Raw genomic sequence first — 27,783 nt, forward strand, 5'->3', positions numbered from 1 at the left:
AATATGTCTGACGTGTTGATATTTTAGAAAAGCTTGTTTGTAAATCTCACATTGCTAAGCCATTGTCTTATAATTCTGTCATGAAAACTAATATAAACTAGCATAATGCAGTTATAACTCAATTGTGAGTTTCTCTACATCTGAAATGTTTTTTTCCTCATTTGTTTAGTGGATACACGGCTTCCTTTACAAACAGAAATGTTTATTCAAAACATCATCCTGGTGTTTTGCTGCATTGGCGTCATTGGTTGTGTCTTCCCATGGTTTCTGGTTGCATTTGGTCCTCTTGCCATTCTTTTCTTTATTCTCAACCAGGTTGCAAGGTAATAATAACTAAAGTTTTTTTTTTAATGCACTTGATAATTGTTTCCTTCTGTTAACATCCCTTTTGGTCAGAATAAAGCAGTGGGCAGATCTTCAGATTATTTCTCATCCACTTGCCATAAAGAGGAATTACTGCCAATGAAAATTAGACAACACCAAAATGTTTACTTTAGCTTTGCCGAAAGATTGAGTACATGTAAGAATAAATTTGTGTTTAATTAATGAATAATATCTGCATGCAGCATTAAAGATCCATATGTTATATGCTCCTGAATTCATATGCAATTTTCTTGCTCCTGAAAATTTACAATACAGTAAAGATTATATTTTTGAACGTCAAAATTAATTCTTCAGAATTATAATGTTGACATCCATGATTGGTATAGTTAACAATAAAATGTCCTTTTAAAGTGCAATCATTCCCTGGTATTACCCCTCTTTCCAAATTAAATGAAATTCTGATCGTCACTGTTCACTTATGTTGCCTTCATAATTTAATATCTTTTGTTCATGCCCTATATTGCAAAATCAGTCGAGTGGAAGATAGTCAGGAATGTTCAGCGTGTTCTTGAGATTATATTCAAAAGTGATCATGCTTTCTTTTTGCACTTTTAATCAGAGCAGTGTCACAAATGCTGCAGTCTGAGTTCTATCCTGGTCTTTGGAGACCAATTGTTGGAGTAGAATTTCAGACTAAAAGTGCTGATATTTTTAAAAGAATTGTGATCTAAGTCAGATATTAAAGTTGCATCTCTCATGTCAATCCTCCTCTTGATTGGAATCACCATCATCATCATCATCTATAATGCTCCACTGTGAGCCTTTTAGCTTTTATAACCAAACCCACTTTGATATCCAGGTGCAGTTCTGATTTCAGGTTCACGGCCACTGCCAGCTATGACTCAACCAAATTGTAGTTAATGCTGTGATGTATGCAGTGTTCCCATTATTTTATAATATTTCATCCTTCCTCCAACCCTTGATTTATTTTCCTCCTAACTGATTCCCTCCCCTGTTAATTGTTTAATCTTCCTGCACTGCAGTGTCTAATTGTAGGGTGTAATTATAGCATGAAGATTTTACTTGTGTCCATGTGCTCTAATCAAATTAATCTCTATCTGTAATCACATATTGTCTGGAGACTTAGGTGCCTCGGAATAATTATTTGATCTACAGTATAGGAAAATAACTGCAGATGCTGGTACAAATCGAAGGTATCACAAAATGCTGAAGTAACTCAGCAGGTCAGGCAGCATCAAGGAGAGAGGGAATGGGTGACGTTTCGGGTCAAGACCCTTCTTCAGACATCTACAGTATATGGATGCACAATATGTTTTCAGTTTGGCATGTGATGCACAGATGTATACTTGTTGCCTAATTGCATCAACTCTAATATTAAGAAGGGAAGAGGCCCATGCAGTACTCTTTCCCATTGGAATTGTGCAGAACAGGCATGTCATGATGTCTGTTAGCATGTAACACCAGCATCATTTATTTTTACATCTGCAATGCAGCTAATCTACTGTGAATGATGTATCTGGTGCTTGGGTTGTAATGATCTCAAGACCTCTCCCCTACCAGTTTTGTTTGCTGACAAGAGCTCTTTTGATGGCCATTCCTCGCTGTAAGAAAGGACAGCAAGTAGAGTGTGCTCCTGTATTTGCCTGGACTGCAGGCTTCCCAGAGCTGCTGGGTGTTGATTCCACTTGCATTGTAAGATGGCATCACATGTCAATTTGGAGATTGATAGCAGGTTGTCTGGATGGCAGAAGACAAAGAGTGGCAATAAAGGGGGCTTTTTCTGGTTGGCTGCCAGTGACTAGCGGAGTTCCGCAGGGGTCGGTGCTGGGGCCGCTACATTAATGATTTGGATGAGGGGATTGAAGACTTTGCGGCCAAGTTTGCGAGTGATACAAAAATACAGTGCCCTCCGTAATGTTTGGGACAAAGACCCATCGTTTATTTATTTGCCTCTGTAATCCACAATTTGAGATTTGCAATGGACAAAATCACATGTGTTTAAAGAGTACATTGTTAGATTTTAATGAAGGTCATTTTTATACATTTTGGTTTCACCATGTAGAAATTACTGCAGTGTTTATACATAGTCCCCCCATTTCAGGGCACCATAATGTTTGGGACACAGCAATGTCATCTAAATGAAAGTAGTCATGTTTAGTATTTTGTTGCATTTCCTTTGCATGCAATGAGTGCTTGAAGTCTGGGATTCATGGACATCACCAGTTGCTCGGTGTTTTCTCTGGTGATGTTCTGCCAAGCCTGTATTGCAGCCATCTTTAGCTTATGCTTGTTTTGGGGGCTAATCCCCTTCAGTGTTCTCTTCAGCATATATAAGACATGCTCAATTGGGTTCAGATCGGGTGATTGACTTGGCCACTCAAGAATTGACCAATTTTTAGCTTTGAAAAACTCCTTTGTTGCTTTAGCAGTATGTTTGGGATCATTGTCTTGCTGTAGAATGAACTTCTGGCCAATGCGTTTTGAGGCATTTGTTTGAACTTGAGCAGATAGGACATGTCTATACATTTCAGAATTCATTATACTACTACCATCAGCAGTTGTATCATCAATGAAGATGAGCCAGTACCTTCAGCAGCCATACATGCCCGGGCCATAACACCTCCACCACCGTGTTTCATGAGGTGGTATGCTTTGGATCATGGGCAGTTCCTCCTCTCCTCCATACTTTGCTCTTGCCATCACTCTGATATAAGTTAATCTTTGTCTCATCTGTCCACAAGACCTTTTTCCAGAACTGTGGTTGCTCTTTTAAGTACTTCTTGGCAAACTGTAACCTGGTTCCCCCCCATTACCCCCCCCCCCCCCCCCCGCTGCGCTCCCCATGGTATCTGGGCCAGTTACCCCCTACCCTTTGCCCTTGACCTGAGCAGCCCACCTCCCCACTGCCCCCAAACTGTGCAGCCCCCCGTAACGCCCCCCCCCCCCCCCCCCCGTACCTGGGCAGGCCTGCGTGAAGCAGCCGCGTGTGTCCCACAGGGGCAGGTTGCAGCCCCCGCCGCCCACCGCCGGCCTCAGCACCTCTCGCTGTCTGAACCTCAGCCCCAGGCTGCAGCTGTGGCTGCACCCACTCCACTCCGTCCACCCCGACACCAGGCAGCCCTCTGTGGGAGAAACACGGCTCAGACACAGACACACGGCCCAGACACAGACACACCGACCAGACACAGACACACCGACCAGACACAGGGCGCAGACACACGGCTCAGACACACGGCTCAGACACAGACACACCGACCAGACACAGACACACGGCCCAGACCCAGGGCGCAGACACACGGCTCAGACACAGACACACGGCTCAGACACAGACACACGGCTCAGGCTCAGACACACGGCGCAGACACAGACACACGGCTCAGACACACGGCCCAGACACAGACACACGGCTCAGACACACGGCCCAGACACAGACACACGGCTCAGACACAGACACACGGCTCATTTTTGCAGCTAATCAGTGGTTTGCATCTTGCAGTGTAGCCTCTGTATTTCTGTTCATAAAGTCTTCTGCGGATAGTAGTCATTGACAAATCCACACTGGAAGAGTGTTTCTGATTTGTCGAACAGGTGTTTGGGGATTTTTCTTTATTATAGAGAGAATTCTTCTGTCATCAGCTGTGGAGGTCTTCCTTGGCCTGCCAGTCCCTTTGCGATTAGTAAGCTCACCTGTGCTCTCTTTCTTCTTAATGATGTTCCAAACAGTTGATTTTGCTGAGCCTAAGGTTTGACTGATGTCTCTAACAGTTTTATTCTTGTTTCTCAGTCTCATAATGGCTTCTTTGACTTTCATTGGCACAAATTTGGTCCTCATGTTTGATAAACAGCAATAAAGTTTCCAAAGGTGAAAGAAAGACTGGAGGAAAGACTAGGTGCTGAGAGCTCTCTTATACATGCATTAAGAGGCAATTAAACACACCTGAGCAATTACAAATACCTGTGAAGCCACGTGTCCCAAACATTATGGTGCCCTGAAACGGGGGGACTATGTATAAGCTCAGCTGTAATTTCTACATGGTGAAACCAAAATGTATAAAAATGGCATTTAATAAAATCTGAGAATGTGCACTTTAACCACATGTGATTTTTTTCTATGACAAATCTCAAATTGTGGAGTACAGAGGACAAATAAATAAATAATGGCTCTTTGTCCCAGACATTATGGAGGGCACTGTAGGTGGAAGGGCAGGTAGTATAGAGAAAGCAGGGACTCTGCAGGGCCTGGACAGGTTAGGTGAGTGGGTAGAGAAGTGGCAGATGGAATTTAGTGTAGCTAAATGTTGAGGCATGCATTTTGGTAATAGGAATAAAGGCGTAGACTATTTTCTAAATGGGGTGAGAATCCAGAAATTGGAGGTGTGAAGGGACTTGGGAATGCTGGTGCAGGATTCCCAAAGAGTTAATCTGTAAGTTGAATTGGTAGTAAAGAAAGCACATTTTTTCAAGAGGGCTTGTATCCAAAACAGGGATGTAATGCTGAGGCGCTGGAAAGGCCACATTGGGAATATTGTGAGCAATTTTGGGCACCATATCTGAGGAAGGATGTGCTGGCTCAGGAGAGGGTCCAGAGGAGGTTTACAAAAATGATCCCAGGAATGAGTAGGTTAACCAATGATGCGCGTTTGTTTGCACTGGGGACCTCATTGAAACATACAGAATAGTGAAAGACTTGGATAGAGTGGATGTGGAGAGGATGTTTCCACTAGTGAGAGAGTCTAGGACTAGAGATCATAGCCTCAGAATTAAAGGACGTTATTTTTGGAAGGAGATGAGAATAAATGTATTTCGTCAGAGGGTGGTGAATCTGTGGAATTCTTTGCCACAGAAGGCTGTAGAGGCCAAGTCAGTGAATATTTTCAAGGCAGAGATAGATAGATTTTTGATTAGTACGGGTGTCAGAGGTTATGGGGAGAAGGCAGGAGAACGGGGTTAGGAAGGAAAGATCAGCCATGATTGAATGGTGGAGTAGTCTTGATGGGCCGAATGGCCTAATTCTACTCCTATCACTTATGACACTTATGTATTGCAATCAAAAGGGTACTCAATTTCCTGAAAATCTTCCTGGGTATGTGACTGTACATAGTGTGTCGTGTTAGTCAGTTCATGGTATTCGATTCCAAAAGGCAAGAATCGTGCAACTGTTCATTGTAACATCGATATTCAAGCCCAATGACAAACCAAAGTCTGGAGGATGGTCAACACCTTTCCTGTGTGATCTATTTCATAACACAAATGTGCTTATCATGAAAGCTACACAGCTATGAGAAATTGGGGAATAAGAACTAGGATTGTAGTTTTACTGGCTGCATGGCTCACTAAAAAGAGTGCATGGATACAAATTATAACCTCTGGTATGGATTAAAACACGAGGGACCTTTGCTTTTGTTGGAAGCACTCTTGGGGCCCTATTGGAAAAAATACATTCATTTTTCTGCTACATAACTCAAGGAGGAAGTGTTGATAATTAAGTATTGTGCAGATTCATTAGATTGATATTGAAAGACAAAAAAATGCAAGTACTTTCCTTTACCTCTTTTTGAGTTTTGAAGATTGAAACTAAATCTTAGTGTTTTGATAATGAAAATAAATTGAAATTAAAGAAATCAAAAAAGAACATAACTTGGTTATGATAGTGATGAATTTCTCATAAAATACAGAGTGAATTTATACAGAGCTGAACATTCTTGATGTGGAATAATTAATTAAAACATGCAATTTTGTTAGCCCATGTAAAGCTTAACCTGTTCAGTGCCACCCCTGAGTATACAAGCGAAAAAGAATCTTGACATTGAACAGGGTAAATGTAAGGAACTTGAGTCCATATTTAACATTTTGTATTGTTGAAAATCTCTGCAGGGTTTTCATCAGAGAATTGAAGCATTTGGACAACATCACTCAGTCTCCTTTTCTGTCACATGTCACATCCAGTATCCAGGGGTTAACCACTATCCATGCCTTCAACAAGACAGCAGAATACCGACTCAGGTACGTAATAAACATCAAAAACAGTGTCTGGTAAAGGAGGAATAGAGCATCATTTAAGATACCTCAAGTGACTAGTTTATATGATAATGTCCAACTCCCGAATGCATAGCTCGATCACATTTTGTTCTAAAGCATTACAATGACAAGAAAATCGGTCAGCTTGTTCATCGCAGAAAATAACTTCTACATTATATTTTAAGTTACATTTTTTTAAATGCATTTGAACATAAACTAACATGGCCAACACAACAGCACTTAATTGTTTTGACAATGACTCATCAGTTGAATCTTATTGTTGCTGCAAACTATATTCATCCTAAATTATAAATAATTTGAAATTAATAGGTTGATTTTGTATACATCCATATGTGTATTAATGATTGCTTGTGTATTCATGATTAATCTGAATTAGTGTGTTTCTTTTCAGATACCAGGAACTGCTGGATACTAATCAGGCTCCGTTCTTTTTGTTTACCTGTGCAATGCGTTGGCTCGCTGTACGACTGGACGTAGTCAGTATTGTTCTTATTGGGATAACTGCAGTGATAATAGTTTTAATGCATGGTCATATTCCTCCAGCTTATGCAGGACTTGCAATTTCGTATGCTGTCCAGGTTTGTACCAGAGTCAATGAAATTGTCTCACCATTCTTTGATATGTCAAGTTGAATTATGGTTTGAATTTTGTTGGTTGTGCTTGCTTTATATCAGAGTAATCTGCAATGTCACAAAAAGTTCATTCTTTCAATGTCCGCCATAGATTATTAAGAAAATGAGTAGATTTTTATTCCTGTTTGCAATTATTATGTTTTTCTTGCAGCTGACTGGTTTATTTCAGTTTACTGTCCGACTTGCATCTGAGACTGAGGCTAGGTTCATTTCTGTTGAAAGAATTCATCATTATATAAAGGTACGATTCTTGATTAGTAAGGTCGTCATTAAAGTTATGGGGCGAAGACAGGAGAATAGGGTTGAGAGGGAAAGACAGATCAGCCATGATTTAATGGAGGAATAGCGCCAAATGACCTAATGGCCTAATTCTACTATGTCTTATGAACTTATGTATAAATTTGTTCCTCCAATTATTTAAAATGATGTATAGAAAATGTTTTACAAATTTGCACCACTGTTGGAGTAAGATATTACAGCTTATGTATGTTTATGTATGTCAGCATGTATGTTTTATCCTCAGTTTTGCTTGTTAAAAGTGAGGAAGTTCTAGAACTGGCTGGAGAAAGGATATTTAAATGCTTCTTAGCTTTACAAGACCTTTTCAAAATAGTGAAATTATTCATGAGTAGAAGTAAAATGCTCTCTAGAGATAGGACCGCATAGCAGAGATGAGATGTGGGTTGTAGCACAGTTTAAAAACATTCAGGCAGCCTTGTGGATGAAACCGATGACTTGTATTTTCCCTCTCCCATGTTTGCTAGGTCGATAGTGAGGAGCTACCAACAGCTACCAGAAAAAAGCGACTGGAATTTTTTTTTTTCATTAACTGTTTGTAGGTTAGAGCAAACAAAAGAAAGCACAAACAGAAGTATGCTTCTGATTTCCTTGGGCAAATATATTAATGATAAACTGCACTGATATTGCAGTCCACTGTGTAGCTGTTCAGTCCATATTGGTGATGGAGCATTTGAGATTCCTGTCCGAATGAACTTTACTTTGAGGACCTTCTAAGAAGCTATTCTCACTCTTGCTTATTTAGATGTAAGAAATCTTACAGTGTTGTTAATTTTCAATTAGATTCTAGAATTGGAAGCTTCAGCTCACGTTAAGGATAAAACTCCACCTGCAGACTGGCCTCAGCATGGACAAATAACATTTGGAAATGTAGAGATGAGATATCGTGAGAATCTACCTCTGGTGCTAAAGAAAGTGTCCTTCACTATAAAAGCTCAAGAAAAAATTGGTATTGTGGGGAGAACTGGATCAGGTAAGAAATGTATTACCGACGAGAGCAAGATAAACTCGTTTTTCAGTTGGACTGACATGGCTGATCAGTAAATGAACTTTTTTACGTTGGCGTCAGGAGTTTTCGCTCTGAGTTTAGGTTAAATTTGTAACCAGCTATCTAATAAATCTGCATTATTTTATTTGTGGCAGGAAAGTCATCGCTAGGAATAGCACTGTTTAGATTGGTTGAACTCTCGGGCGGTTCAATACTCATTGATGGGGTGAACATTACTGAAATTGGTTTGGCTGATCTTCGCAGTAAACTATCCATTATTCCGCAAGAACCTGTTTTATTCACGGGTACTGTGAGGTAAGGTCCATCTGATTTGCAGATTTTCTAGGTAATTTTTTACAGAATTATATCTTCATTTCTGCAGAGACTCAGTAATTTAATGCATCTTTGCATTACAGAGCTGTTATTTGGCAACATGTTTTAACGGATTTAACAGGCTTGTGTAAAACAAAATAAAATTGCAAATGCTAGAATCTAAAATAAAAAAAGAAAATGCTGGAAAATTAAATTTAAATTCCATTAATGTAATTGGAAAGCTAATGTGTTTTTACAAATCAGGATGGAACAGAAGTAAATCTTAATCAAACCCCACAGAATCGATTTAGTTAACTTGTATGATTAGAACGTCTTTTTAAAGTGTCAATTGGATGACAGATTTGCACGCCGCAATAGTGAAAGGATTAACATGCTACTCCTGATCATACAAGGAACTGCAGATGCTGGAATCTTAAGCAAATCACCAAGTGATGAGTCAAGCAGCATGGGAATGGATAGGTGATGTTTCGAGTCAGAACCCTTCTTCATGCTGGCTTAATCATTCTGATTGAGCACTCTCAGGCTATTATGGGTTCCATTTTGTTTCAAAAATAAGAAAGCTGCTGGAGGAACTCAGTGGACCAGACAGCATCTGAGGAAGGTGATGAACAGTGGATGCTTTGGGTTGAGATCCTTCATCAAAAGTCAACTGTCCAATTTCTTCCACAGATGTGTTCCTCCACTAGCACTTTTTGTTTTGCAGCTGATTCCAGCATCTGCAATCTCTTGTGCCTCCATTTGTTTTTCATTGTTTTGGATTAAGGGAAGACAACTAATCTCGGCATTAAAGATAAGCAGCTGGTCAGCCTATTCATTTATTAGAAAGGGGGAATATTACTTATCATTTGTCAGCTCTGGCAGTGTAAGTCAATAGCTCATTTCCAATAACGCGTCAGGGGGCTATACTGTACCAGATACTCATCCTTCAATACAACTGAATCTTCTCGAGCAAATATGGCTATCGTATTCGTCATATTTTGCCATGAATTCCTTCCCTGTAATCACCAGTCTGCAAATCTGTAGTGCACTGTGGTGTCAAAAAATGGTTATCAGTTTTTCCTTTTCTGGAGCACTTCAGAGAATTACCTTTCCAGTGGATGCCATCAGAATGGGTGTACTATGAGATACGAGACAATGGATGTTTGTCATCATATCTGGGTATAATAGATTACATTTGTAGTTATTGGTACATGAGAATGTGAACTGAAATCCTCACACGATCTCTGCAGTAGGTAAATGCGATGTGTGACATTGTCAGATAGCTGCCACCACACATTGCAGTTCTCACGTGAACTAGCCAAGCAAGGAAGGAAAATCGTCAGCAAGGAAAATTTCTTGCTGCTGATTGATGACAGCCTTCCACAATCTTGCTGTTTTAGAATATATTGCAGACTTGTATAAATTTCTCTAATCAGAGCTAATTTCAAAATGTACACGGTGATCGGCCAAAATTCAGATGTAGATTAGGTTATTGTAATGTACACCAGGGTGCAATAAAATCCTTTATTCAACAAGAAGCTCACAGTAAGTAAAGTATATTGTCCTGAAAACAGCATTGTTATTTCTAGTTACAGGCAGTTTCATTGAACTGACTAGCACACAAGTTTCACAACTGAGAAAGGATAATTCATTGTAGATCTGGAATTGGACTGAGAATCTTTCTAACTTGTAAAGCATATTGTCACACTGTTACTTAACCATAGTTGTGAACTGCCCTTGAAAAAACACATGTCCAATTTGTTTTTGGCAGATATAATCTAGATCCTTTCCAGCAGTACTCTGAGGACCAGGTATGGGATGCACTGGAGAGAACGCACATGAAAGAATGTGTAAGTACATCTGAGAATTTTGTTTTGGCAATGGTTATAAATAAAATGCATACAATCTGGAGCACTGTAAATATGCAGCAACCCATCAGGTAACGGATCTGCGGCAATGGAGTTTTCTGTCATTGAGGCAAAGTACAGGGATTTTTAATACGTTCATGAAATACTATTTTAACTGGCTTTGATAAGTGCATATAAGAGGATTAGGAATAGGAATACTTTATTGTCACATGTGACCAGGCACAGTGAAATTCTTTGCTTGCATACAAAAAGTATACAAATAGCAGCCACCTACGGTGCTGACAAGGTTACAAAGCACGCCGGCTCCTCCTTTTGGTCCCCCCCCCATTGTCCATTGTTCCCCCTCATGGCGCCTCCCCCCCCAATGTCAGGTCCTCCATTGTTCTTCCCCTCCCCCTTCATGGTGGTACTCCACGTTCTCCTCGACCACGGGTCGACCTGCGAGGCATTGCCACCGCCCTGAGGCTTCACTACTGCCAAGGCTCCATTGTCGTAAGGCTTCATCGCTGCCGCCGCCGAGGCCTTACCGCCGTCGATGCCCCACCTCGCGCCTCCGTGGTGCCGACCCGGGTCCCAGCCGCGGGCTCCGTCGGCCGCTTCGCCTGACCCAGCATCTATCCGGGAGGCCCCGGTCAGGCCCCGACCCGGGCTTCTACACGGCAATTCGGGAGGCAACGAGACCGCGGCGCCTCGATAAAGGCCTCCGGCCGCGTTCCCAGTCCCGCGTTCCCAGTCCCGCGTTCCCAGTCCACAGCCACGGCCTGTCAGGAGTACAGCTAAATGTCGAGATTTTGTTTTTAATACAGCCAGCTTTTATGAAGCTTGTAGCTGCAAAGAGCTCTTGCACATTTAAATGTCAAGTAGAAAAAAAACATTTCAAAGTAGATTGCCCTGGTTATAAGGTGCCTTCAAACTTACTATCCTTCTGTTCTACACACAATATAGATTTCTCAGCTGCCTTTGAAGCTAGAATCTGAAGTGGTGGAAAATGGAGAGAATTTTTCAGTTGGAGAAAGACAGCTAATATGTGTGGCAAGAGCACTACTACGAAGGTGTAAGGTAAGAATTGATGGGCAGGACAGAATCTTGATGGACAAATATGTATCATAATCATTCCATATTCTACAGGGCAGTAATTTTGCAAGGCCTTTCTCTTAAAAAGAAATTGTAAGTGAATTGAAAAATTTGGTCCAAAATCATGCAAGAGATGGAGCACAAAAACAAGCAGACATAGGTTTAAGGTGAGAAAAAAGTTTTAAAGGGAAGTTGAGGGGAAGGTTTTTTTTTACCCAGAGTGCTCTTGATATTTGGAATTCATTGCCAGAGGAGGTGGTGAATCCCAATCACAGCATTGACAGATATTTACCTAGGCACTTAAATAGGCAACGCAGAGAGGGATACGGACAACATGCAGGCAAAAGGGAATTTGTGTAAATGACAAAATTGATGTGATGGGTTGAAGGTTCCATTTCTGTGCTATTCACTTCTATTGTTCTGTAAATGGGCCATTCAGCCGATGATATCTGTGCTGGCCATCACACACTCACTGAGAGACTTGCTCTACAAGCTGCACAAGGACAAAATGTTTCAGATTTTTACCTTATGGTCACTGAGATCCTGGAACTTTCATTTGTCTTCAGGAGTTAGGAGAAATTATCATGTTTTTTTTTGCTCCTGGAATTGTCCCCAATTGTATTTTCAAGCATATTTAGCCTCTTCCCTTGATGACTACAAATGGGAGCAAACATGCCATGTTGATTTGTGTCAAGAATATTTGGAATCAACAGATTTATTTTTATAACTATTTAACTATTGTACTTGCGTGAATAGTGAATGCATACTTAAAGTAGTAGAGGTCTGTTATGTGGAAAATAATTAAGGGGGAATATATCTAATGGTGAATTTTGAGTATTTGGTTTTGGTGTTGGTTAGATGAACTGCAAATCTTCAGTTTTTACTTGTACTACAAATTAATACTTGTGTAGGAAAATAACTGCAGATGCTGGTACAAATCGAAGGTATCACAAAATGCTGGAGTAACTCAGCAGGTCAGGCAGCATCTAGGAGAGAGGGAGTGGGTGACGTTTCGGGTCGAGACCCTTCTTCAGACTGATGTCAGGGGGGGCGGGCCAAAGAAAGGATATACGTGGAGACAGGAAGACAGTGGGAGAAATGGGAAGGGGGAGGGGAAGAGAGGGACAGAGGAACTATCTAAAATTGGAGAAGTCAATGTTCATACCGCTGGGCTGTAAGCTGCCCAAGCGAAATATGAGGTGCTGTTCCTCCAATTTCCAGTGGGCCTCACTATGGCACTGGAGGAGGCCCATGACAGAAAGATTAGACTGGGAATGGGAGCGGGAGTTGAAGTGCTGAGCCACCGGGAGATCAGGTTGGTTAAGGCGGACTGAGCGAAGGTGTTGAGAGAAACGATCGCCGAGCCTGCATTTGGTCTTGCCAATTTAGAGAAGTTGACATCTGGAGCAGCAGATACAATAGATGAGGTTGGAGGAGATGCAGGTGAACCTCTGTCTCACCTGGAAAGACTGTTTGGGTCCTTGGATGGAGTCGAGGGGGGAGGTAAAGGGACAGGTACAAATTAATACAAAGTTACTATGACTTTAACTACACTCCACTGAAAATTATTACAATCCTCACTGACTAATTGCTCACCATTCACAACAGAGAGGATAAAAGTTAAAACAGGAAATTTTCATTGGAGTGATTTTATGTGTGGCTGATGGTCAGCCTCATGAATAATCCTAAATATAGCTGGGAATTGAACATTGGAGGGTTTTGAGGCTTGCTATTGTTAATCTCATTGTCTTTCAGAGATTCCCAGCCATTTACATATGTGGATGCAGAATTTTGTTTTAATCGTATCTCCCTGAAAAGATTGAGAGGAACAGAAAGCTTGCTTTCCATTTTCTCATTTGAATCTGGAATTCTAATGCAAAGTGGATGCATGGGATATTGGTGCCTTTAATAAATCGATGTAGACTCACAGTCGTACAGCACAAAAACAACCCTTTGGCCCAACATGCCCATGCCGACCAAGATGTCTAATCTAAACTAACCCCTATTGCCTGCATTTGGCCCATATCCTTCTTGACCTTTCCTATCCCATGTACCTGTCTAAGTGTCTTTTAAATGCTGTGTAGTATCTGCCTCAACTGTGTAGTATCTGCCTCCTCTGGCAGCTCGTTCCATAAACCCAACATCCTCTGAGTGAAAAGTTGCCGCTCAGGTTCCTATTAAATCTTTCACCTCCCACCTTAAATATATATCTTTGTGATTAATAATGTTTTTACATGAAGCTGTTTTGGGAAACCCACCTTATTCCTGTAATTAGTGGTACTAAATGAAAAACAGAAACTTGCAAAGTCTTTTTCACAGACATTTGAGTTCTGGCATCTGAATTTGGTGAGCTGATCAAGTAACACCCCATGATACTTGCAGAACCATCCATTTCCAGTTATTTCCCAGCTTCCCATTCTGTTGCTGTTCTTCATTACTATTGCAGCTGCATCTGTTGATGGAAGTCTCTACCAGTTTTGATGGAGATGCTTCTATTTAACACCATAGAAATGAAAATTGAAAAAACTGCAGATGGTGGAAGTCTAAAATAAAAACAGAAAATGCTGTAAACATTCTGCTGGTTAGAAAATTCATAACAAAGTTAACATTTCAAGTCAAAAATTCTTCATCATAACTGGAAAAGTGAAAACATAAGTTAGTTTTAAATAGCAGAGGTGAGGGGGAAAAAAAAGTTCTTTATCTTCAGGCTATCTTCAAACAATTCGATTCGCTCCACTGGGTGGCACAATGATGCAGCTGGTTAGACAATAGGTGCAGGAGGAGGCCATTGGGCCCTTCGAGCCAGCACCACCATTCAATGTGATCATGGCTGATCATTCTCAATCATTACCCCGTTCCTGCCTTCTCCCCATACCCCCTGACTCCGCTATCCTTAAGAGCTCTATCTAGCTCTCTCTTGAATGCATTCAGAGAATTGGCCTCCACTGCCTTCTGAGGCAGAGAATTCCACAGATTCACAACTCTCTGACTGAAAAAGTTTTTCCTCATCTCAGTTCTAAATGGCCTACCCCTTATTCTTAAACTGTGGCCCCTTGTTCTGGACTCCCCCAACATTGGGAACATGTTTCCTGCCTCTAACGTGTCCAACCCCTTAATAATCTTATATGTTTCGATAAGATCCCCTCTCATCCTTCTAAATTCCAGTGTATACAAGCCTAGCCGCTCCAGTCTTTCAACGTTACATTGTATGGTTGAGCCATACCAAAGATCTGGGTTCAGACCTGACCTCAGATACTGGCTGTGGAATTTGCACATTCTCTTGGAAGGCCTTCTTCACTGACATTTGATGTCAAGAATTGCCCAGTGGCGTTAGATATAGAAAAAAAAAGTTTTGTTTTATTATTATCATGTGTACCGAGATACAGAATATAGATTCCCAGCCTTGCAGCTCCGGAAGTCATTGGAAGATCCATCCTAGCTTGTGACAGCAGTGTTCATAAATCTGATGATAGAGGGGAGGAAGCTGCTCCTATGTCTAGTGGTACATACTTTTAAGATTTTGTACCTTCTGCCTGATGGGAGCTGGGATAGAATGACTGAGGTGAAAAAGACCCTTAATTATGATGGCTTTTTTCCCAAGGCAGTGTGAAGTATTGATGGAGTTGATGCAGAGAGGTGATAGATTGGATCTCTGCGATCTCTTGTGATCTTGGGCAGAGCTGTTCCCGAAACAAGCTGTGATGCAACCTAATAGTAGGCTTTCACCGACGGTGCATCTGTAGAAGCTGGTAAAAGTTGTTGATGACATGCCCAATTTCAATAGACAATAGGCGCAGGAGGAGGCCATTCGGCCCTTCGAGGCAGCACCGCCATTCAATGTGATCATGGCTGATCATTCTCAATCAGTACCCCGTTCCTGCCTTCTCCCCATTACCTTCGTCTCCTGAGGAAGTAGAAGCATTTGTGTTCTTTTTTGGCTGTAGCTTCAATGTGGTTGATCCAAGACGGCTGGATGGTATTACTTACGTCAAAGAATCTGAACTTCTCAACCATTTCCACTTCAGTGCCTTTGATGCTGATTGAGGAATGTGCTCCACCACACTTCCTGAAGTGAATAACTAGCTACTTCATTTTGCTGACATAGAGGGAGAGATTTTTGTCTTGAGACCATGTTACAAAGCACTCTATCTCCTTCCTGTTCTCTCCTCGTCATTGTTGGAGATTCAGCCCGCTACAGTGGTGTCATCTGCAGACTTGTAGATGGAGTTTGAGCAGAATTTGGCCACACAGATGAGAGTGGACAGGGAGTATATGAAGGGGGGCACTGGCGTTGAGGATTATTGTGGAAGAGGTATTGTCACCGATCTTCACTGTGTGTTCTGAGTGTCAGAAAGTTGAGGATCCAGTGACATGGGATAAGACAGATCTTACATTTGCTTCAGCGACCGTCGGTACAGGTGCACCTAAGGCTAACGGGTGGGTGACATCCTTCCATTGTCCTTTGTTCAAAGCAAGTGGAGAATGCATTGAGCTCATCAGGGAAGAACACTTTGTTGCCAGTGATACTACCTGAATTCACTTTGTAGCCCGTTAGAGCAGGTAAGCCTTGCCATAATGGACGAGTGTCTGTGACGTTTCGGGGCTCCAGCATGGTCTGGAATTCCCTCTTGCTATCCTTAATGGCTCTACGAAGATCTTACATAGATTTCTTATACCGCTGGGGATGGTTAAACTTGAACACTGCAGACTTGGACTTAACTTGGGAGTGGCACTTCATGGTTCACCCATGGTTTCCGGTTGGGGAACACATGTAAAAGGTTGAGTATATTGGATGAACTGCTGAAATCTTGTATTCCAGAACTAGTAACACACCAAGCCAAGTACCCAATAATGTGGGAAATTGCTGGGAAATGTCTTGTCCCAATAAATGCAGGTCAACTCAATGCAAAAAGTGCAGCTCCACCGATCAATGCTTAGCCATCAATTGGTTGCTGGAAGGTCTTGTCAACAATAAGGTGAACAATAATCTTCATGTGTTTCAGTCTGTGTGTAAAATTCTGTTTTCCAATGTTACAGGTTTTGGTATTAGATGAAGCTACAGCTGCCATGGATACAGAAACTGATTCTTTGGTGCAAGAGACAATCCGGGAATCGTTTGCTGGCTGTACAATGTTAACCATTGCGCATCGTTTGAATGCAGTACTCACCTGTGATCGTGTTATGGTGTTAAGTCAGGGCCAGGTAACAGAAATATCTACCTTTGAATTCATCCAAGAGAATGATGAATAATACTTGTATTTATGATGTTTATTCACGAAATGTTGGAGTAACTCAGCAGGTCAGGCAGCATCTCAGGAGAGAAGGAATGGGCGACGTTTCGGGTCGAGACCCTTCTTCAGACTGATGTATTTATGATAAGCTTTTTCTGCTTCAGGCAAAAACATAGATCTTTGAAATACATTCCCTGTTATACGAAACCCAGCAGCCGGTTTGCACATAGTGTGCTACGCCAAACAGCAGTGTGACAACGGCCAGATAATCGGTTTTAATGATGTTGATAGAATGCTAAGTATTGATCAGGGACAATTTCTATGCCCTTCTGTGAATCATCTCGTTATAATCTGTATTCATCTAAGAGAGCAGATGAGACACAGTTTACATGTCTGAGCATAATGAGTTTCTCTGAGTCCGTGGCATGTCAACTTTTTTTTTTTCTACTCAAGTCTCAAGAACCACAATATTTTGATGAGCAAAAGAACGATTGACGAGCCACTGCTAACATTCAAATAGGGTCTGTGTAAATAAATTCAAATAGGCATTCATCAGGGGAAAGTTAGTAATTTTGACCCTGTGCTTAAGTGACTATTTAGGGAAGTACAAAAATGCCACTGAGTTGATCAATACAGAACATGTGCCAAAGTAATCATATTGTGTAGGAAAATAACTGCAGATACTGGTACAAATCGAAGGTATCACAAAATGCTGGAGTAACTCAGCGGGTCAGGCAGCATCTCAGGAGAGAAGGAATGGGCATCACAAAATGCTGGAGTAACTCAGCGGGTCAGGCAGCCTCTCAGGAGAGAAGGAATGGGCATCACAAGTAATCATATTTAACATTTTTCTTTAGATACAGTGGATATTTTCTAGTATACTTGTAATCAGCTAACTTTATTTAAACCGGCCCTATCCCCGAACTCTACCTCCGCTACATTGATGACTGCATTGGTGCTACCTCCTGTACCCATGCAGAACTCACTGACTTCACCAACTTCACGACTAATTTCCATCCTGCACTCAAATTCACTTGGACCATCTCTGACATCTCTCTACCGTTTCTAGATCTCACAGGAGACAGACTATCGATTGACATCTATTACAAACCCACTGACTGCCATAGCTATCTAGACTACACTTCTTCCCACCCTGCTTCCTGTAAAGACTCTATCCCCTACTCCTAATTCCGCCGTCTGCACCATATCTGCGCCCAGGATGAGGTGTTCCATACCAGGTCATCGGAGATGTCCTCATTCTTTAGGAAAAGGGCTTCCCCTCTTCCATAATAGATGAGGCTCTCGCTATGGTCTCCTCGATATCCCGCAGCTCCGCTCTTGTTCCCCCTCCCCCCATTCGTAACAAGGACAGAGTCCCCCATGTCCTCACCTTCCACCCCATCAGCCGCCGCATACAACACGTAATCCTCCGAAATTTCCGCCACCTCTTTCTGCTTTCTGCAGAGACCGTTCCCTCCGCAGCTCCCTGGTCAACTTGTCACTTCCTACCCATACGACCCCCTCCCCAGGTACTTTCCCCAGCAATCGCAGGAGTTGCAACACCTGTCCCTTTACCTCCCCCCTCGACTCCGTCCAAGGATCCCAACAGTCTTTTCAGGTGAGGCAGAGGTTCACTTGCACCTCCTCCAACCTCATCTACTGTATCCGCTATTCCAGGTGTCAACTCTTGTATATCGGCGAGACCAAGTGCAGGCTCGGCGATCGTTTCGCTGAATACCTTCGCTCAGATCGCCTTAAACCTACCTGATCTCCCGGTTGCTCAACAATAACTTCCCCTCCCATTCCCAATCTGACCTGGGCCTCATCCATTGTCAGAGTGAGGATCAGCGCAAATTGGAGGAACAGCACCTCTCATTTCGCTTGGGTAGCTTACACCCCAGGCGGTATGAACTTTGACTTCTATAACTTCAAGTAACCCTTACTTTCCCTCTCTCTCTCCATCCCCTCCCCCTTCCCAGTTCTCCCACCAGTCTTACTGCCTCCGACTATATTTTATCTCTGTACCGCCCACTCCCCTGACATCAGTTTGAAGAAGGGTCTCAAAACGAAACATCACCCATCCCTTCTCTCCAACGATGTTGCTTGTCCCGCTGAGTTACTCTAGCATTTTGTGTCTACCTTCGATTTAAACCAGCGTCTGCAGTTCTGAAATTCACAGCTAAATTCTTTTTTTGTTTAAGTTTAAGGGAGAGTTGAGTTATGAAAGGAATACTTATCCAGTTGTTTTGTGAGCATATTTTAGTGCCAAGTCATAGTTTAATAAAGTAATATTTGTTCTCTTTCAGGTTATGGAGTTTGATAAGCCGTCTGTTCTTCTTGCCAATGAGAACTCAAGATTTTGTGCGATGTTTGCCGCTGCTGAAAATAAAGTTGCTGTAAAGGGCTAATACAATCTACAGGATTTTCTCCTGAATCAAGTACTTGATAACTGTGGCAGTTGCCTCCATTTCTCTATCCAGGGACAATGCAACCTCAGTTGTTTTACGGCACCTTGCACCATTCATGTATATTCGGAGTGCTTCGAGCTGCTCTGTCAAACCCCCTTTCATATTTTCACGACATATGGAGTTAATTCTCTTAACTTTAAATGTAGGGTTCAGAGAGCCTTAGATCTTCTATTGTTCCATATGCCTATAGTCAAGCTTTACACATTACATCTATAAATCAATACATAGAATATTTGAAATGCATACATGCTGTACTTTACTTTGTATTCTATTTTTGCACTATTAATATTGTGCTTTATTTTATATTCTATCCTGTACAGTTTTGCACTGTATCAGTCTGCTATTTAACTGTGAGACAGTTGTCGATGTCAAGCTATATTTATATAGAATAAAGAGTGCACCTATTCATAAATCAACAGATTAAAATACATGACGGTTTTATCCATACAGCATTGGGTGTTGCTTGGGTAATGGTATTGAATGGATATATTTAATAGAATTCTGATTTTAGAATGGCACTAGTTTCTTTGGGTTTTTGTTATTGAGTAAAAATATACCTCAGGTTCAACGTGCATTTTACTGTATGGTTTGCACTGTTGCTAATTAATGTCAATTTGTACAGTGGGTAAAAAGTTACTTTCTGAAGTCCATATGAAAGTGCTCATTCCAGATGCCATGGAAACTTGTTTTACCTGTTCAGACTATGTTGCATGTATTTGTCGCCTTGTATATTTCAGAGCCTTAGCATGATTTTGCAAACTAAGCAAACATGCCTTGTCAAATCTTTAAATATAAATAAACTATTTTCCACCTAATATCTTTTACATTTTTTGTGCCTCAATAAATATTGCCAATAAGACGTCTACAATACTTGTATTAAGAGTGGATAATAAAACTGAAAGGAAGTCTTTTTTTCATCTTAGTTATTATTAATCTTGCACAAATAATCAGTGTTCATTATTATAGTTGTGCAAACACCAGTGGAATAGGTAGATCAGCAATTTTGGCTTTGTGAAAGCAATTCCTTTCATGCAAGAACTTGTCATTAAACATGCAAGATTTGAATGTGTAAGATATGTCTATCAACATCTCAATACTTGCGGGATATATGAAATTTGGTGAAAACATGTTTGCCAAAATATTCATCTTGATAGGAAAGGATGTCCTTGATCAATATTGCACATAACTGAGGAAAACACTCCAAAAAAACATCCCACTCCAGGCCGACAGAAAATTGCAATTAATTAGCAAGTCAGGGTTTCGGCTCTCATTGCAGGGGGTGGGAATGTGAGCGGAAAAGAAAGTCACTGCAGATTTAGATTGTTTCAGTGGGGAGAGAATCACAAAGAAGGCCTTATTTTCTGCTTAAACAAACCACAAAAACATAAGAATTCAAGATAATTTGATGCAAACCCAATGGGTATAAGTCATTTTTTTTCCTGAATTACATGAACAAAGGCTGTAAAAAGAATGGGCCACCAGGCAAAGGCACTGTGATTCAGGCTTTTCAGGAGAAGGGGCATAAAACGGAACATGGTGGTGTGGATGGACAATATGGACAGGAGGATACAGTTCTTTGCAGCAACAAATATGAGCCGAAAGTTTGTTGCTACTCAACAGCAGAGTGAAGGGCATCACTGGTGAGAAGAAGGATCATGCTGAGGAGCAAAATCACAGAGAGTTGTCCCTAGATTGCCATCAGGGTCACATGTGAATTGGCACAGGATGAGACGTAGGATTCTTGGGGTACTGGCAGCAATTTTAATTGTTCTAATACGATTAGCTTCACTTCATGAAAATACAAGATGCTGGTTTACAAGAATAGACACACAATGCTGAAAAAAAACTGGGTTCAGCAGCATCTCTGGAGAACGTGGCTAGGTGATGTTTTGAGTTGGAAACCTTCAGGCTCATTGTGGGGTGGGGGGTAAGAAAGCTGGAAGAGAAGAGGGGCAGAACAATGCCTGGCAAGTACTAGGTGGATACAGAATGTGTGGGGGGGAGGGGGGGAGCGAGGTTGAAAGGCATATGACCGGACACAAACCATAGATGAAAAGACAAGATGTGAGATGAGCAGAGAAGAGCAAATTGTTAAGCCAGAGGAAGTAATCTAGGGGGAAGGGAGAAACGGGTGTGCGTCTAGGTGGATTTCCCCCTCTTGTCTTAGACGGATATCTCACTCATATCTCCTGTGAATCCCATAGCTTTATTCTCCTCCTTCCCCACCTTAATCAGTGTGAAGAAGGGTCTCAACCCGAAATGTCAGCTATCCATATTCTGTAGCGATGCTGCCTGACTTGCTGTTATTGTGTCTTTTTTTTAAAACAATTAACAATGTCCTAATTATGTAGAAATGCCAGATAGATCTTGCAGGACTATTTTTTTTTCTGATGAATTAACCTCTTCCAATTCAGATTTGGGTTTATTATTGTCAAGCGTAATGAGGTAGTGAAAAACGTTGTTTTGCATGCTCTCCAATCAGATCAGATAATATCTATAAATACAACCAAGTCAATAGGTAAAGGGGAAGAAACAGAGTGCAGCATATGGTTCTTAACCTTGTAGCACGAGTTCCCTAGTACCCTAGTTTATGGAAGGTCAGAAGTCATACATAAATTAATATCATCTATACACTGACCTTATTACCTGATATTTTTTTTAACTTTCAAGCCTATTCCTCCGAGAGTCACTTGTGGATTTTAGCTGGGATTATCCCAATATAAAAAAACTGCCAGAAGCATTGAAATATAAAGATAAGTTTTGTTTAAATTAAAGGATTAAAAGGATTGCACTTTCAGGTTATTCCAAAGTAAACTTTGGTTTTGTTAGTAAGTGCAGTGCCCTCCATAATGTTTTGGACAAAGACCCATCATTTATTTATTTGCCTCTGTTCACCACAATTTGAGATTTGTAATAGAAAGAAAATCATATGCAGTTAAAGTGCACATTGTCAGATTTCAATAAAGGACATTTTTATACATTTTAGTTTCACCATACAGAAATTACAGCAGTGTTTATACATAAACATAGCACAAAAAGGAAGGAAATTTGTGTTTGGTAGATTATTTCTTTGTTGTAACAATGCTTCTTGGCAATAAATCTTATACCGTTGGAAAGCATGTTTATTTCCCTTTTAAATGGTGCCACATTTGTAAGGAACATGCATTTGTGGGATGAGCAGCAGAGCTGAGTATGTGGGTTGCGCCCATGAAAAATCTGCCAAATCTTCTCTGCCAATGCCAAACAGCTTATTCTGCCATTGACTCTTGTTCGGTGTTGTTTGGTGGATTGGATGATTGAAGTCTGAAGAAACAAGACATATTGGCAATTTAACAATTTATTCATTTAATAAACAGGAGCCTCAGTAGCGTGTGGAAGAACCATACACAGCCACAACAGCCTGACACCTCCTCCTCATGCTGGTCACCAGCCTGGTCACACACTGTTGTGGGATGGCATCCCATTCTTCAACCAGCATTTGTCGCAAGTCAGCCAAAGTGGTTGTGTTGGTCACTCTGGCACGAACAGCACGCCCAAGCTGATCCCACAAGTGTTCAATGGGGTTGAGGTCAGGACTGCTGGCCGGCCATTCCATCCTCTCTACTCCCAAATTCTGGAGGTAGTCTCTGAGAAACCCTGGTCTGTGGGGGCGAGCATTGTCATCTTGGAGGATAGAGTTCGGTCCCAGACTGTGGAGATATGGGATTGCCACTGGTTGCAGAATCTCATCTCGATATCTCTGCATTGAGATTGCCTCCAATGATGACAAGCCTTGTTTTTCCAGTGAGGGAGATGCCGCCCCACACCATCACACTGCCTCCACCAAAAGATGTTACCTGGGGGTACCAGAAGCTCAAAACATGAGTCAATAGCAACAGCAGAATAAGCTGTTTGGCATTGGCAGAGAAGATTTGGCAAATTTTTCATGGGTGCAACCCATATACTCAGCTCTGCTGCTCATCCCACAAATGCATGTTCCTTACAAATGTGGCACCATTTAAAAGGGAAATAAACAGGCTTTCCAACGGTATAAGATTTATTGCCAAGAAGCATTGTTACAACAAAGAAATAATCTACCAAACACAAATTTCCTTACTTTTTGTGCTATGTTTAGTTCCCCCCATTTTGGGACACAGAGGCAAATAAATAAATGATGGGTCTTTGTCCCAAACATTATGGAGGGCACTGTAATTAGATACTGCCTATTATAAAGACATCCATTCAATGCTGTGGGTAGTAATAGGAAAACAATTATTAAATGGAACAGCTGGAAAATCTGTATACAACCAATACTTCATAATCTTTACCTCCTTATAGAATGTCCTGTACAATTTGTAGAATTAAGACAATAAAAGGCTTCCTTGGTGAAAAGGGTGTTATAGAGCTGGTTTAAGAGAAGTTTGGTTTCATTTTAGAAGTTGTCTAGAGCATAACAGTTTTTGTATGGCCAGTTTTGTTTATTTTGTCAGCTGCAAATTATGTACCTATTTTTATTCTTTAAAAGGGTGAACAAAAGTAATAAGATAAGGAATAACCATAAAACCTTCAGGTCCATTCCACTCTTTAGTAAGATCATAGCTGATCCAATCATTAGCTATAGATCTTTTTCTTTCAATCTGATCCTATTAATCTCTGATTTTCATGTTGAAGTTCAAAAATCTCTTGGCCTGAAGATATATTTAATGACTCATTGCCGAAAGGAATCGGGTTCAGAATTCCAAAGATTCTTGATTACATTTCTCGTATCAGATCACTTAGTTTTCCAAATACTCCCCATCTTCTCCTGAATAATCTATTGCTTTCTAAGGCAAATTATTTTTCACGACAGTGCCACCTTATTTTTTCAATATAGCTACCCATCCCTTCCTGGCACTTGACCCCTTTCCATTTAACCCTTTTCAAAATGTCATACAATGGAATATTCATTACCCTGGTATGGTTCACCTGTCTCTAAAGGCTATTTGATCAAACTCTTATTTCTATTTGTACCACCAATTAATATATTACAAGTGGGGTTTTTTTGCCTTTAGTTTCAACATGGTTATGTTTTTTCTTGCTAGAAACCCTTTTTGATGCTGTACTGCTACCATTATAGGTCGACATCTTCTTGTCACATTCTGCTTCTTAGTTAAAGTGCTATTACCCACCCTTGAAATTTGAACATTACCCATGCCTGAAACCTTCCACCCATCATTTAATTTAAACCTTTGTTTACTCTTTGTTGTTCAATTTTCCATAACACTGATCCCAACATCATTCAAGTGAAAACAAAGACACAAAGTGCTGGAGTAACACAGCGGGTCAGGCAGCATCTCTGGAGAACGTGGATAGCTGTTGTTTTGGGTTGTGAGGAACGAAGTGAGAGTTTTGTAGTTACTTCTAATTGGAGAATTTAATGTTCATACCGTTGGAATGTAAGCTATCCAAGAGGAATATGAGGTGTCCCATAATTCTGCTCTCGCTCCCCCGACCCCCGTTGGAACAAGGATAGAGTTCCCCTGCTCCTCGGCTTTCACCCCACCAGTCTTCGCATCCAACACATCATGTGACATTTCCATCACCTCCAAAATGATCCTATCAACAGTCGCATCTTCCCATCCCCACCCCTTTCCACGTTCCGCAACGGACATTCCCTCAACACCTTGGTTTACTTATCCTTTTTCACCCAAACCACCTCTTCCCCTGGTACATTTCCCTGAGGCCACAAGAGGTGGAACACCTGCCCCCTCACCCCCACCCAGCAATCCTAGCAGTTTTTCCAAATGAGACAGATGAAACGTACACTTCTTCTAACTTCATCAACCGCATCCAATGTTCCTGATGTGGCCTCCTGTACATCGACGAGACTAAGCGTAGACTGGGCGACAATTTTGCCGAACACTTGCGCTCGTTCCGACAAGGCCTACGGGATCTACTGGATGCTAACCATTTTCACTCCCCTTCCCATACCGTCCCGAGCCTCCATCATTGTCAGAGTGAGCCCATACACAAACTGGAGGAACACCTCATGTTCAGTTTGGGTGGCTTACAACCCAATGGTATGAGCATTGAATTCGCCAATTTTATGTAACTCACCTACAAACCTCCCCTTCTCCCATCACCCGCTGTTCCCTATGCCCCACCTGGACACGCACCCATTTCTCCCTCCACTTATATTCCTTCCACTGACTTCACAATTCACACTTCTATCCTTATTTTAGCTTTTGTCTTTTCATTTCTGCCCTTTGTCCAACCATCTACCCAGCAACCTCCCACCCCCGTCCGTCTACCTATTACTAGCTTGGCTTTGTCCTGCCTTTCCTCTCTTCCAGCTTTCTCCCCTCCACCACAACCAATCTGGAGAAGGGTCCCCACTCAAAACATCACCCGTCCCATGTTCTCCAGGAATGCTGCCTGGCCCACTGTTCAAAATACTGACATGCTTTAGGATGAAGACATTTCCTATTTTTAGGATCCTGTGAAAAAATTCAGTCCAGTTATCAATGCAGCATAGAGTGCTCTTGATTTAATTATGGGCTACCTACTTCACTTGGAGAATACCACGTGCATTTATGAATCTGTACTATCACACTGATAAACCAATAATGCAGTAATATGAATAAGCATAGTGGCATTCCTCCAAGACATCGGGATCTGGCATTGTCTAGAAACTCAAATCGACAGTCCCACCTGATGGAAATGACATCGATAAATACATAAAGGAATCAATTTTAACTTTCACAAATGGTTATGGTTATTTTTCTTATGTTCTGCTCTGCATGTACTTTGTGCTATGTTTGTCTTATGTTTATTTACTGTTGAGTTTATTATCATGCCCAAGTACGTATAGTGAGGTACAGGTACAATGAAAATCTCACAGCAGCACCAGGCTACACACAAAATCATAAATTCTATATGACTGAAAAGAAAAAGCTTCCACAATATCCCTCCCTCATGCTTTACATTTCATTCCTCCTTTCTTTCCTTAACTGACACCCCTTTTTATCTTTAGCCTTTGTCACTTACTCCACCTATCTGCCAATGGCCCCCTCACCAGGATGCGCCAATCACTTGCCAGGTTTGCCCTCCCCATCTCTCTTTTCTCTAGCTTCCCCCCTCCCAACTGCTCCATCAGTCCGAAGAAGGGTCCCAACCAGAAACGTCTGTCCATTCCCTTTGCAGATGCTGCCTGATTGGCTGAGTTCCTTCAGCACTTTGCAGATACTGAAATCTTGTGCAAAAAAAGTTTCTTGTGCCTCCAGTGAGGAGACGTTGTTACTGATCCGTGATATCTCTGTATTAAGACAAAATAGAACATGCAGTCGTTAAACATTGTCAAAGCACGAGTCCTTAAATTAAAGTTAACAACATTTTGTAATCCATTGATTGAACATCCCTTTTCTTTCCAGATTTCAATAGCGTTGAAGCATTGGAAATGTAATGGCTCATAAAATGTTACAGAATACTTATAGAACTGAAAAAAAATGTATACAAGTATGGTTCAAACCCACACTAAATCACACAGCTGCCTGCCATTACTCATTGTGCTCCTGGTCTTTGGCTTTGCTCCATTTCCCTCCCTGCCTCGTTCTTATCACTGGCCTTGCCCCATTTCCTTCCTCGCCTCTCCCCAGTCCTGGTGACTGGCCTTCCCTATTGCCCTCCTCCTGCCTCCATCACTGGGCTTCTGGTATCGCCCACTTGCCAAGCAAAAGAACTCAATAACGTGATAACATTATCTCCATTGCCCTCCTTGCGATTTTCTGATCCTGGTCACTGGTCTTGCCCCATTGCCCGCCTCCCCTCACTCACTGTTGCCCTCCTCACTTCTCCCTGCTCTTCCCCATTGCCCTCCTCCCCTCTCATTGCTCCTGGTCACTGATGCCCTCCTCCCTTCTCTCTGTCCCTTTGGTCTCCTCCCCTCTCTCACTGTCACTGGCCTTGCCCCATTGCTCTCCTCCCCTTTCACTGGCTTTGCACCCATTGCCCTCCGCCCCTGTCACTGGTGCCCCCCCACCTGCTCCCTGGCCTTGGCAATTGCCCCCCACCACTCTCCGACCTTGGTGCCCCCCATCCCTTTCCCTGTCCCCATTGCCACCCTCCTGTCACTGTTGCCCTCTTTCTGCTACTGGCCTTGCCCATTGGCCTCCACCCCTCTCCCTGTTCCTGGTGCTCCCCACCCCTCTCCCCCATTGCCCACTCCCTGCTCCTGGCCTTGCCCATTGCCCCCCCCCCACCCACCCCCCTGTTCCTGGCCTTGCCCATTGCTCCCCCCCCCCCCCCATCTCCCTGTCCCTGGTGCTCCCCATTGCCCTCTCCCCCATTGCCCTCTCCCTGCCCTTGGCCTTGCCCATTGCCCTCTCCCTGGCCTTACCCATCTCCCCCTGTCACTGGTGCTCCCCATTGCCCTCTCCTGGCCTTGCCCATTGCCCCTGTGTGTTGTGCCACCAGAGGCGGGCGAGGTGCGTCGGCGGCGGCTCCCTGCCTGCTGCCCTCTGGCGGTTGCCCTGCCGGCTGCAGCCTGCCCTTTACTTCCTGTTTTAGCGGGGC

At 42.1% G+C, this 27,783-nt stretch overlaps 1 protein-coding gene across 6 annotated transcripts in view; it reads left to right on the forward strand.

The window, feature by feature from the left end:
* The window catches only part of LOC144599398 (ATP-binding cassette sub-family C member 5-like), an 85,581-nt gene extending 65,522 nt beyond the window's left edge, over positions 1 to 20,059 (forward strand). For all 6 annotated transcript variants that reach the window (XM_078410225.1, XM_078410224.1, XM_078410226.1 and 3 more), the window contains 10 exons: positions 170 to 323; positions 6,220 to 6,348; positions 6,776 to 6,962; positions 7,168 to 7,257; positions 8,097 to 8,286; positions 8,457 to 8,616; positions 10,385 to 10,463; positions 11,427 to 11,540; positions 16,593 to 16,757; positions 19,093 to 20,059. In XM_078410225.1, coding sequence (XP_078266351.1) covers positions 170 to 323; positions 6,220 to 6,348; positions 6,776 to 6,962; positions 7,168 to 7,257; positions 8,097 to 8,286; positions 8,457 to 8,616; positions 10,385 to 10,463; positions 11,427 to 11,540; positions 16,593 to 16,757; positions 19,093 to 19,194 — 1,370 coding nt within the window. In that variant the 3' untranslated portion in view covers positions 19,195 to 20,059. The remainder of the gene's footprint in view (positions 1 to 169; positions 324 to 6,219; positions 6,349 to 6,775; positions 6,963 to 7,167; positions 7,258 to 8,096; positions 8,287 to 8,456; positions 8,617 to 10,384; positions 10,464 to 11,426; positions 11,541 to 16,592; positions 16,758 to 19,092) is intronic.
* Positions 20,060 to 27,783: the final 7,724 nt, after the last annotated feature.

Source organism: Rhinoraja longicauda, chromosome 13 (genome assembly GCF_053455715.1).
Source record: "Rhinoraja longicauda isolate Sanriku21f chromosome 13, sRhiLon1.1, whole genome shotgun sequence".
Lineage (NCBI taxonomy): Eukaryota > Metazoa > Chordata > Chondrichthyes > Rajiformes > Arhynchobatidae > Rhinoraja > Rhinoraja longicauda.